The sequence below is a fragment of the Bombina bombina genome, chromosome 4 (genome assembly GCF_027579735.1).
Source record: "Bombina bombina isolate aBomBom1 chromosome 4, aBomBom1.pri, whole genome shotgun sequence".
Lineage (NCBI taxonomy): Eukaryota > Metazoa > Chordata > Amphibia > Anura > Bombinatoridae > Bombina > Bombina bombina.
This window is the reverse complement of record NC_069502.1, coordinates 42,191,597-42,205,244: the sequence shown is the minus strand read 5'-3', so window position 1 is coordinate 42,205,244 and position 13,648 is coordinate 42,191,597. Positions and strand designations below refer to the sequence as shown.

General features: G+C 35.5%; 1 protein-coding gene across 1 annotated transcript; it reads left to right on the top strand.

Annotated features, from left to right (window-relative positions):
• Nucleotides 1–8,318: 8,318 nt before the first annotated feature.
• On the top strand, nucleotides 8,319–11,990 carry LOC128656830 (uncharacterized). The gene has a single exon (XM_053710994.1). It carries the CDS (start codon nucleotides 8,374–8,376, stop codon nucleotides 11,962–11,964), a length of 3,591 nt encoding a protein of 1,196 aa, XP_053566969.1. The 5' UTR covers nucleotides 8,319–8,373; the 3' UTR covers nucleotides 11,965–11,990.
• Nucleotides 11,991–13,648: the final 1,658 nt, after the last annotated feature.

Sequence of the window (13,648 nt, the reverse complement as noted above, 5' to 3'; positions counted from 1 at the left end):
ATCCAGACATAGTTCCCAAACTAACTAAATCTATCGAGGAATATTTTGCCATAAATTCGCGTTCAATTGACGATAATTTTGCTATATGGGAAGCACATAAATGTGTAATTCGAGGTGAATTAATCAAAATAAAAGCCCATCATACACAGACCTACCGCAAACGGTATCAAGAACTTACAACAAAATACGCACAACTTGAATATGCACACAAGAAATCTCAGACAAACACCAACATTTTAACAGACATGCAAACAACTAGAGACGAACTAGATAATTTCCTAGACTTAGAATACCAATCTCAACGTAGAAAAACCAATAGTATGTTTTATTTCGAGAACAATAGGGCAGGTAAACTTCTAGCAAGGGCTCTAAAGAAAAAAAGACTCAAATCCCATATCTATGAATTACAAAACCCAAAAGGAAACCCACTCCAAACTACCCCAGAGATTCTGCAGTCCTTTCACGGGTACTACTCCTCACTATACAATCTCCAGAAAGACACTCCCGCAGCAGATCACTCTGTTAAACTTACAGAATACATTACAATATACCCGATACCAGAGCTGACGAACGATCAAAAGAATCAACTCAACAAGCCAATATCCCCACAAGAAATTCAAACAACCATTAAAACCTTGAAAACAGGGAAGAGTCCTGGGCCAGATGGCTTTACAGCCAAATATTATAAGACTTTCTCAGCCATACTGACATCTCACCTCACCACAATGTTTAATGCAGTAGCTGATGACAACCCTTTCCCACCTTTCATGCTGGAGGCCCTAGTGGTAGTTCTCCCGAAGACAGGAAAACCCCCAGACACACCCGCAAATTTCCGCCCCATCTCCCTTCTGAATTTAGATGTAAAACTTTTCGCAAAAATCATAGCCACAAGAATAAACTTAATTTTACCTTCAATCATACACACTAATCAAGCAGGCTTTATGCCCTCCAGAGAAGCCAGGGACAACACCACCAAAATACTAGACCTCATGGAATACACATTTACTCAAAAAATCCCATCGGTTTTTCTTGCCATGGATGCGGAAAAAGCCTTTGATAGGCTAGATTGGTCTTTTCTGAAACAAACCCTTTGCACATTCGGCTTTCCCCAAGAAATTATAGGGAAAATATTCACCCTCTACAATAACCCTCAGGCCAAAATCAAAATAAATGACTCCATCTCACCCCCGTTTAAAATTATGAATGGAACCAGGCAAGGTTGTCCGCTCTCACCTCTTCTATTCATACTGGCAATGGAAGTGCTTGCCATACATATCAGACACAATTTAGACATCTATGGTATAGAGATCGGACGTGCAACATATAAAATAACCTTATATGCGGATGATATCTTTTTAACGCTCACGGATGCTGGGACGTCATTACCCCCACTGATGCAAGTCCTACAAACATATGGTTTATACTCCAATTTCAAAATCAACATCTCAAAGTCAGAACTACTAGCCACCCATCTATGCCCAAATGTAATAGATAACATCCAACAGCTATATCACTTCCGCATACAGCCCAAGGCCATCAAATACCTAGGGGTGTACGTCTCACCATCCGTGGAAACTATAATATCCCTAAACTATAAAATTCTCAATTCGACAACTCAAGTCACCCTCGGCTCATGGAACCACAAACCTCTTTCCTGGCTAGGAAAAATCAACGCGGTTAAAATGATCATTTTACCTAAAATCCTATACTTTTTGCAAACTCTCCCAATTCCCATCCCTGAACGCCTGTTATTCTCCCTACAAAAACAAATTAACAGCTTCATATGGTCGCACAAAAGGCCCCGTATTGCCACCTCCACTTTATATCGCCCAAAAGAGTTGGGAGGGATTGGAGCCCCAAACCTGATGCGTTATAGGCAGGCAGTTTTCCTCACACGAATTGTGGACTGGTGCAAGCACAACATGAACAAAGAGTGGATCCAATTAGAGCAGTCACTCTCCGATAAATATTACCTGTGCAGGAACTGCTGGCTTCCCAATGTCCAACGTAAACTATCCCACACAACCCCCAGGCTGGTACACGAAACCTTCAGACAGTGGGACAAAATACTCCAGAAGCACCCTAAAATCTCCACCACATGTTCTCCCCTGACACCGGTCAGTAAAAGCACACCGTTCTCATCTATGATAAAGACAACCACCGCAACCCACCCCACCCCCTTTATACACAGCTCAGTCCCACACCACCTTTAATACAAGGGTAAGGAGATTCAACCACAACAAGCAATAAGCAATATCCTTGGGACACATTTCCAAAATTGGTTCACTTTCACAAAGTTGAAACACTATCTATACACACATCCTCTTAAATCTCACCTGCAAAGACACCTCTCTCAATTTGAAGCAATATGCTTCCACTCTTCCCCACAGAGGGGAATCCTATCCCTTACATATAAACTGTTATCACAGGTGTCCCACTCAGCACCCCCTACATACGTAGCCAAATGGGAAATAGATTTGGAAACTACTTTAGACCTGCCAGACTGGACAATTATTTTCCAGCAGATGACGAAAGCCTCATCGTCTATATCAATGTTAGAGATGAACCTTAAGCTATTAAGCCGCTGGTATTACACCCCCGTCAGATTGCACCATTTGTTTCCCAGCGCGACCACCATGTGCTGGAGAGATTGTGGTGCAACAGCAACCTTTGCGCATATCTGGTGGAATTGTCCGATAGCCACATCCTATTGGCGCTCCCTTAAACCAGAAATCGAAAAAGCTTTAGGCGCATCGCTCCCCTTCACGCTGGGTTTTTCTTTTCAACAAATTCCCTAAAATCCCATGCAAACTAAAACAAACACTTCTCACTATCATGATCAATTCAGCTAAGAGGCTAATCCCACTCAATTGGAAGAAGACAAACCTACCATCCCTGGCAGTCTGGAAAACTAAAGTTACCCACTACCTCCAATTGGAGAAGTACCACTACACCCACACTAAACGAATAGACAAATTCTATAACATATCATTTCTATGGGAGGAATATGTAAATAGCCAGTAGAAACTTACCCCCCCGCACGCCTTCAGAACTGGACCATACAATGTCACACTTATTTCCGCCTTCTCTAGACCTAATTCTCTTAACACACACACACAGCCGGGTCAACTCATTATAGCAATGAGGACGTTAACGTCCTCCTACACATAGCTACTTCTTACTCTCAGATACTGGCTGAATGGTACTTCACATCTAATCCAACTATAATAGCCAACCTCGAGTCTTACTACTGTGAACATAATAGAATAACGGTAGCGAAGTTGTATTTGCATTTTTTTTTTCTTTTTTTTCCTATAACAAATGATGTCAATTTGTACATTTTCTTAATGTTTTTCTATGTATTTCTTTGACAACTTCTAATAAAGCATTTGAAAAAAAAAAAAAAAAAACCATTGAAATCAAAAAAAGTTAAATACATAGTATACATATCGATAGAGATCTCTAAATAAGTGACAAGTTGGAGGCCAATATTGCATAATTAAAGTAAGACCTCAAACCCTTATAGAGATCTCAATATAATGAATAAAAAATATATGATAATAGAAGTTTTTTGCAACCTTACTATAAGGAGAAAAGTAAATAATCCTATATTATAAAAGACAAGAGTTTGTCTGAAGCCGTCATGCGCAGTTCAGACAAACTCTTGCCGCTGATCGCACGCGCACCCTTGGCCAGCTGTTACCACTTTGACCCCCCTTGCTGCGCACGCACACTCACAAAACTGATTTGAGCCCCCCGCACGCGCACGCGAACCTTAGCCGTTGACAACCCACTTAGCCCCTTGCTGCGCACGCACACTCACAAAACTGATTTGAGCCCCCCGCACTTAGTACTTAGCATGTTTGTTTGACCCCCCTTGCTGCGCACGCACACTCACAAAACTTTGTTAGCACTTTGACCCCCCTTGCTGCGCACGCACACTCACAAAACTTTTGAGCCCCCCGCACGCGCACGCGCACGCGAACCTTAGCCATTGACAACCCACTTAGCCTACTAGCAATGCGCACGCGAACCCACGCGCACGCAACTAGCCCTAGCCGTTGACAACCCACTTAGCCTACTAGCCTATCACACAATGCGCACGCGCACGCGAACCCACGCGCACGCAACTAGCCGTTAAAAGCGTCGCGAGCCATAATACATTGCGCATTTCTATTGCACTGGCACTGAGAAAGGTCATGATTTCAAAGCTCTGCAAAAAAAATCGACATTTAAGCAAAAAACAAAAACCTCTTTACTTTAGTTTAAAAGAATTGGGTCTTGAAATTTTAGTTTAAAAACAAAATTGTTTAAAAAAAAATGCCCTCAGGAAAAAAATTACCTCAGGACTTATGCTGCGCATTTCTTTTGCACTGGCACTGAGATTATTTGAAAGCTCCGCAATTAGCAAAAAAAAAATATCTACATTTAACAAAAAAAAAAAAAAATCTTTACTTTAAACATTTGCTCTTTAGTTTAAAACTTTTAGGACTTATGTATGTGCTACATAGTACATAGTAAAAAAAAATACCTCACATTTGCTCTTTAGTTTAAAAATTTTAGTTTAAAAAAAAAATTGTTGAAAAAAAAAGGCCCTCAGGAAAAAATTTACCTCAGGACTTATGCTGCGCATTTCTATTGCACTGGCACTGAGAAAGGTCTACATTTAACAAAAAAAAAAAAACCTCTTTACTTTAAACATTTGCTCTTTAGTTTAAAAATGTTAGGACTTATGTATGTGCTACATAGTACATAGTAAAAAAAAATACCTCACATTTGCTCTTTAGTTTAAAAATTTTAGTTTAAAAAAAAAATTGTTGAAAAAAAAAGGCCCTCAGGAAAAAATTTACCTCAGGACTTATGCTGCGCATTTCTATTGCACTTGCACTGAGAAAGGTCATTATTTGAAAGATCCGCAATTAGCAAAAAAAAATATCTACATTTAACAAAAAAAAAAAACCTCTTTACTTTAAAAATTTGCTCTTTAGTTTAAAAAAAAGGGAATAATAGGCTCATACAAGAGCCCAACACTGTGCTAACAGCACATACAAAAAAAAGGAATAATAGGCTCATACAAGAGCTCAACACTGTGCTAACAGCACAATATTTATTAAAAAAAATAAAATAAAATAAAAATATTAATAGCCTCAGGAGTTATGTATGTGCTACATAGCACATAGTACCCAGCACAAAGAGCCCAACACTGTGCGGATATATTAAAGAGCACAACACTGTGCTAACAGCACATAGTAGTTTAAAAAAAAAAAAAAAAAAAAAAAAAAAATTAAAAAAAAAATATTAATGGCCTCAGGAGTTATGTATGTGCTACATAGCACATAGTACCCAGCACAAAGAGCCCAACACTGTGCGGATATATTAAAGAGCACAACACTGTGCTAACAGCATATAGTAGTTTAAAAAAAAACAAAAAAAAAAAACCTTAATAGGGTCAAAAAATAAATTTTAGGTTTTAAAAATAAAAAAGGATTAATAGGCTCATAAAAGAGCACAACACTGTGCTAACAGCACATAGAAAAGATATATTTTAGTCATAAGCTCATAAAAGTGCTCAATACTGTGCTGCACAGCACATATAACATAACTATATTACTTTAAAAGAAAAAATAGGCACATAAAACAGCACAACACTGTGCTGCACTGCACATATAAAAAGTCTCTATACAAATAAAAAAAAAAGGAAATAAAGAGCGCCTAATACTACATAAGCAGCATTATAATAAACCCTTTGAACAAAAAAACACATATATACTGCATAAAAAAGGCAATAAAGAGTGCCTAATACTACATAAGCAGCATTATAAGAATTTTTTTTTAAAAAACATATATACAGAATAAAAAAGGCAAAAAAAGAGCCTAATACTACATAAGCAGCATTATAATAAACCCTTTGAACAAAAAAACACATATATACTGCATAAAAAAGGCAATAAAGAGTGCCTAATACTACATAAGCAGCATTATAAGAAACATTTTTTAAAAAACATATATACAGAATAAAAAAGGCAAAAAAAGAGCCTAATACTACATAAGCAGCATTATAATAAACCCTTTGAAAAAAACACATATATACTGCATAAAAAAGCCAATAAAGAGTGCCTAATACTACATAAGCTGCATTTTAATCAACCTTTTTAAGAAAACATATATATTGCATAAAAAGGCAATAAAGAGTGCCTAATACTAATAAAAACATATATACTGCATAAAAAAGTGTCTTAAAAAAGGACATAATACAAAAAAAAGAGTGTTTAAAACAAAGTAAAGAGTGACAAACACGCCTAATGTCTACAACAAAATAAAGAGTGCCTAAGACTGCATGAACAAAAATTAAGACTGCAAAAAACAAAGTTACTAAGAAACCGTAAAAAACATATATACTGCATAAAAAGGCAATCAAGAGTGCCTAATACTACATAAGCAGCATTATAACAAACACTTTTAAGAAAAAATATATACTGTATAAAAAAGGCCATAAAGAGTGCCTAATACTAATAAACCGTAAAAAACATATATACTGCATAAAAATAAAGTGTATAAAAAAAAGTGCATAAAAAAAAAAGAGTGTTTAAAACAAAGTAAAGAGTGACAAACACACCTAATGTCTACAACAAAATAAAGAGTGACTAAGACTGCATGAAAAAAAATTAAGACTGCCAAAAACAAAGCAAAAAGTGTATAAAACTAAGTAAAGAATACCTAAGACTTTGTTAAACAAAATAAAGATTGTCTAAAAAAAACAAAGTGTGCCTAACATTGCCTAATACAAAATAAAGACTATCTAAAAAAATAAAGACTGCCAATATAACAGAGTGCCTAAAAAAAGGGAAATAAAGAGACTGCCTAAAACAAATAAAGAGACTGCATAAACAGCATAAAAAAGGCAATAAAGAGTGCCTAATACTACATAAGCAGCATAAACACGCCTAATGTCTACAACAAAATAAAGAGTGCCTAAGACTGCATTAAAAAAAAATACTGCCAAAAACAAAATAAAAAGTGTATAAAACAAAGTAAAGAGTGCCTAAGACTTTGTTAAACAAAATAAAGATTGTCTAAAAATAAAAAAGTGTGCCTAACATTGCCTAATACAAAATAAAGACTGCCGATATAACAAAGAGAGTGCCTAAAAGACTGCCTAAAACAAATAAAGAGACTGCATAAACAGCATAAAAAAAGGCAATAAAGAGTGCCTAATACTACATAAGCAGCATTATAAAAAAAAATTATAAAAAAAAAACATATATACAACATAAAAAAGGCAATAAAGAGTGCCTAATACTACATAAGCAGCATTATAACAAACCTATTTAAAAAAACATATATACAGCATAAAAAAGGCAATAAAGAGTGCCTAATAATAATAAACCTTAAAAAACATATATACTGCATAAAAAAAAGTGACTACAAAAAAGTGCATAAAAAAAAAAAAAGAGTGTTTAAAAAAAAGTAAAGAGTGCTGCATAAACATAAAAATAGAAGAATGCCTCCTAAAAGAATTTTAACACAGGAAGATGCAGAAAACGTTAAACGCAGAAGAAAAGAAACTCAACGTATACGACGGACACATATGACTGAACAACAAAGGGTAACTGTACGCAAAAAGGATTCTTCAAAAAAACGGATTTGTAGGGCCAATATGACTGCTCAGGAAAAAGGTCTCCAACTGGACATGCAAAGATCACGTTCTGCTGCACGTAGAAAAAAATAAAAAATAGTACTAACATCACTATCACTAATCAATATAACAAAAGTTATAACCATTCACTATTTAATGAAGACAATGTCCCGATGCACACATGTGGTCAACTTAATGTTTATTGCAAATTTTGCATGGCGAAGCATTTTCCAGAGGAACAACCAAGCGATAAGCTTTTTAATAAATGCTGCAATAAAGGAAAAATAACATTACCTCATATACAAATTTCACCACTGATCCAACAACTAATGACTGGACAACACACACATTCAAAGAATTTTATGCAAAATATCCGTTCTATAAATAGTGCATTGGCGTTTGCATCAATGGGAGCAAACATTGCACCACCTCCAGGATATGGCCCATACTGTTTTAGAATAAATGGCCAAATTTATCACCGATCTGGTGCTTTGCATCCAGAAAATGATGATCAACGCAAATTTGCACAACTCTACATTTTGAGTCCTGAGGAAGCTGCGGACCAACGAGCAGCACTAAAAGAAAATTCAGGATGTCACATTGAACTTTTGAGGGAGTTAAGTTCATATATGTCTCAGTATAACCCTTTTGCAAAAGCATGTAAAATGCTTTATGAGGTAGAGCAAGAATGCATCCATGAAGCATCTTTAAATGGAGTTCAAAATTCTAAAGTTTCAATGGTAATTCTGCAGGACAGAACATCAGATTACCGAAGATATAACGTACAAAGAGTTAATGAGGTTGCTGTTATTTTCCAAAATTCTGATGGTGAACCTCCTCTTGAACGTGACCTTCTTATTCATTGCCGATCTACAGATCAAACAAAAAAAACTGAAAGAATAAGTGTTTTAGATCCTAATCTTGAACCATTGCTGTATCCTTTGTTGTTTCCATATGGGGACCAAAGTTGGGGTTCCAATATTGCTCTTAACTACAGGCCAACATCAATTAGTGATGTACAAAGAAGAGTAACCACCAATCCAAGGATAAGAGTTAGCCAAATGAAATACTACTCTTACAGAATTTCAATTAGGGATCAATTCAATCCTTTCCTTAGTGCTGGCAAGTTGACGCAGCAGTACTTTGTTGATGCTTATGTCAAGACTGAGGCCAACAGACTCAACTATATCCGTCAAAATCAATCTAATCTTCGCATTGAAAAATATACAGGATTAATGGATTACATTCAAAGTGAGGCTGCTGCACAGGGCCTGATGCCTGGAAAAGCAGTTATTTTGCCATCATCTTTTCAGGGAAGTCCACGAAATATGGCCCAAAACTACCATGATGCTATGGCCATTGTTAGAAAATATGGAAAACCGGATTACTTCATCACCATGACCTGCAACCCTAAATGGCCTGAGATACTTTATAACCTATTAGAAGGTCAAGCAGTGGAGTTCAGACCAGATTTGGTAGCAAGAGTTTTCAATCTCAAATTAAATTCTCTTTTGAATGATATCTTGAACAAACATGTTCTTGGAAGTCCTTGCGCAAAAGTGCATGTAATAGAGTTTCAAAAAAGAGGATTACCACATGCTCATATCCTTTTAATATTGAAAGCCGAAGACAAGCCAAATGATGCTGAAACCATTGACACTTTTATATCAGCTGAAATTCCTGATGAACATATTTATCCAAGACTAAATGCTATTGTAATAAAGCATATGATACACGGTCCATGTGGAGAACATAATTTAAATTCTCCATGCATGGTTGATGGTAATTGCAGCAAGAATTTTCCGAAAATTTTTCAAGAAGAAACTTTAATTAATGTTGATGGATATCCGCGATATCGGAGACAAAAAAATGAGACCACTGTAATTGTCAAAGGGAAAAAAATTGACAACTCATGGGTAGTTCCATATAGCCCATACTTCTGCTTGAAATACAACTGCCATATAAATGTAGAGAGTTGTGTTTCTGTTAAAAGTGTTAAATATCTCTTCAAATATGTATATAAAGGTTACGATTGTGCAAATATTTCCATTAAGGAACATAATACACTACAGCATGATGAAATTCAAAATTTTTTGGACACAAGATATGTCAGTGCTCCTGAAGCTGTTTGGAGGTTGTATGGTTTTTTGATGCACCATCAAACACATACAATAATAAGACTTCAAGTTCATCTTCCAGGCGAACAAGATGTATATTTCCATAATGAAAACGTACAATTAGCTGCAGAAAAGGCACAAGACAGGGATACCACTTTGACAGCATACTTTAAGTTGAATGTTGATAATAATGCGGCACGTGAATTTTTTTACTCTGACATTCCTCAACATTTTGTATTTGATGTAAAAACCCGTAAGTGGAATCCAAGACAAAGAGGAGCAGATACAACAATTGGCAGATTGTATAATGTAAATATTTCATCAGATTTGGAGAGATTTTGTTTGAGGTTACTGCTCTTGCACTTAAAAGGAGCAATATCCTTTAAGGACTTACGAACTGTTAATGGACAAGTTTGTCACACATTCAAAGAAGCTGCCCAAAAGCTTTCACTTTTAGATGACGACGCTACATGGGATCTTACACTTAACGAATCAGCATCTCAACAAATGCCTAAACAAAAGAGGGAACTGTTTGCTTATTTGTGTATCTTTGTTGTCCCACCTAATGTCCCACAACTCTTTGAAAAATACAAACATGATCTTTATGAAGATTATTCACGTCATGAAGACCACATTGATGATTGCAAAAGTTGCAAAAATTTGGCATTAACAGATATTCAAAATGTTCTCATATTGCATGGTAAACGTTGTGAAGATTTTGGACTACCCAATCCATCAAACTTCATTCCAGAAATGCAATTCAACTATGTTACACAGTTGGAAGCCCAAGTTGGAGCACAACTTCAAGAAGCATTAAACATCGAGCAAAAAGCTGCATTTGACAATGTAATGTCTGCAATTGATAATGAAAATTTACCACACAGATGTTTTTTTATTGATGGACCTGGTGGAAGTGGCAAGACTTATTTATATAAAACATTATTGAGTACTTTACGTGGACGCACAGATGGAGTTCTTCCTGTTGCCTCTACAGGAATAGCAGCTAATCTCCTTGATGGTGGCAGAACTTACCATTCACGGTTTAAGCTTCCAATTCCATTACTGGAAACATCAACATCAAATATGAGAATGACTTCAAAAGATGCAGAGTTCATACGTAATGCTAAATTGCTTATTTGGGATGAGGCCTCAATGACACCCGGTATAGCTCTAAAATGTGTAAATAAGCTCCTTCAGGAAATTATGCAGAACAATAAGCCATTTGGTGGAAAAGTTATACTCCTTGGTGGGGACTTCAGACAAACACTACCAGTTCTTCCTCATTGCAATAGAACTGCTATTGTGGAAGCTACTATAAAGTTCTATGATCACTGGGATAAATTCAAAATTTTAAAATTGAAGAATAATGTGCGTTCAGTGGATCCAGAATTTAGCAATTGGCTACTAAAATTAGGACAGGGTTCATTAAATAATTCAGAGGGCCTTCCTGAGGATTTAGTTAAGATCCCTTCCAAATTAATATGCCATGATTGTATCATATCTGAAATTTTTGGAAAAAGACTTCTTCCATCTGATCTTCACAGTTTTTCAAAAAAGGCCATTTTGTGTACCAAAAATTGTCATGTTGATCAAATCAATGAGCATGTATTAAATATACTCGATGGTGATGAAAAAATATATCTGAGTTCAGATTCAATTGATGATCAGACAGATGAAGATGCACAAAACTATCCCATAGAGTTTCTAAACGAATTAGCTCCATCAGGAATGCCTCTTCATAAGTTAAAAATAAAATTGGGAAGTATTATTATGTTGCTCAGAAATCTGAACACAAAAAGAGGTCTGTGCAATGGAACAAGATTGATAGTTAAAGATCTTAAGCCAAATCTATTAATTGCAGAAGTACTCACAGGAACAGCTAAAAAACAAATGGTGTTTATTCCAAGAATAGATTTAGCCCCTGCCAACACTGAACTACCATTCATTTTACGAAGGAGACAGTTTCCAATCAAACTTGCATTTGCAATGACCATCAACAAATCACAAGGTCAAACGTTAGACAAAGTAGGAATATTTCTTCCAGAACCAGTATTCAGTCATGGACAACTTTATGTTGCAATGTCTCGAGTTCGTACATCATCTGATGTCAAAATTAAGATACTTCAAAGTTCAAAGCAAGGAAAGATATTACCAAACAGTGATAAAATTTTTACAAAAAACATTGTTTTTAAAGAAATATACTTTAAATAAATAAATAAGTTGTGTATTTTTAATTAGTTAGAAGTAATTTTGTATTATTTAGAGCAACAATATTCTTCATGTAGAAATTAAACTTTATTTTATTTTAATTTACTATAAATAAAAATATGACTTTATGTCTACTTTAATGTTTATATCTTATGTTATTTTTTTGAATAAAAAAAAAAAAAAAAAAAAAAATCATTTTGGCCCGTGTACACGGGCTTTAACACTAGTAAATAAATAAACAAATAACTCAATAACAAGGAACAAACTTGGTTAGGTGATAATAAAAGTGTGGGCGTAATTAGACCTATATCTATTTACATAGTATATCATTCAATTATTCAGGAAAAGGTCTACGTCCTTTCTTTTATTAATACCTTCAGGGGTCCTGGTGTGTAATTTAACAATCCAAAATATTTCCTTTCTTCGGAGGTTCTTTTCCCTATCACCCCCCTCTTGGATGCTTTCTAATGGTATCAATTCCTATTATTCCTGAATAATTGAATGATATACTATGTAAATAGATATAGGTCTAATTACGCCCACACTATTATTATCACCTAACCAAGTTTGTTCCTTGTTATTGAGTTATTTGTTTATTTATTTATTATTTACTTTTCTCCTTATAGTAAGGTTACAAAAAACTTCTATTATCATATATTTTTTATTCATTATATTGAGATCTCTATAAGGGTTTGAGGTCTTACTTTAATTATGCAATATTGGCCTCCAACTTGTCACTTATTTAGAGATCTCTATCGATATATATACTATGTATTTAACTTTTTTGATTTCAATGGTTTTTATTCTTATTTTTTCATTTTTATATATTAATTTTTTTTTTCAAATTGTAAGCATCATATGTAATTCTGTATTTCTATGTTTTTTGGATGCTTGCTCTTGTGGCTGGGGTCATATTTGGGGCTTATCAGCTATTAGTCATATAAAACATGTATTGTATTATTTTGTATATTACTTTGGGTTTTACATACTTTGTATAGGTTTTATGAGTTGCTTCTCTTTTGTTGTATTTATTTTTTTCATTTGTTTTTTTACATATTTGTATTTTTATGTTTTTTATGCTTTGGAGCACAACCTTATTTGTTTGAATATAAATATATGAAATACTTACCCTTGTACACATCTACTGCCGTTTACACTTGTTTTTACATTCTTGGCATTATGACCTTTTTGTGGCCTCGATATGATCTTTTCTAACATCTGATTAGCAGTGGGTCTGTATAAGGTATTGTTGCACTCCTAGTTTTCAGCCTCTGATGAAGAGCATGTGCGCATGCGCGAAACGCGTCAGGTGTCATTTTGGTTACCTACCTTGTACCTGGCAACGTTGCTGAATAAATACTGCAAAACCAAGTTTTGGGCTTCTTTCTCTGCTTCTTCCTCCTTGGGATATTGTGCATTGCATTTAGCGGATGGGATATCGCTTTTGACAGACTGAGGACTCTGCCCTTGCCCACTTATTACAGGTGCTTAGTGACTTGGTTCCTCCAGTGACCTCATCATTGGGCGCTTACCAATAGCGCCGTCGCTCTGACATCAGAGCGTTTGGATACCACGTGTTGACGGATGTACTAGCGGCTTGTGGCCATTCCCTGCCAACGGGACCGGGGGGTTGTTTGCCTAACGGGAAACAATGGTGGATGTTGACCGCAGCTGCTGTATATACAGA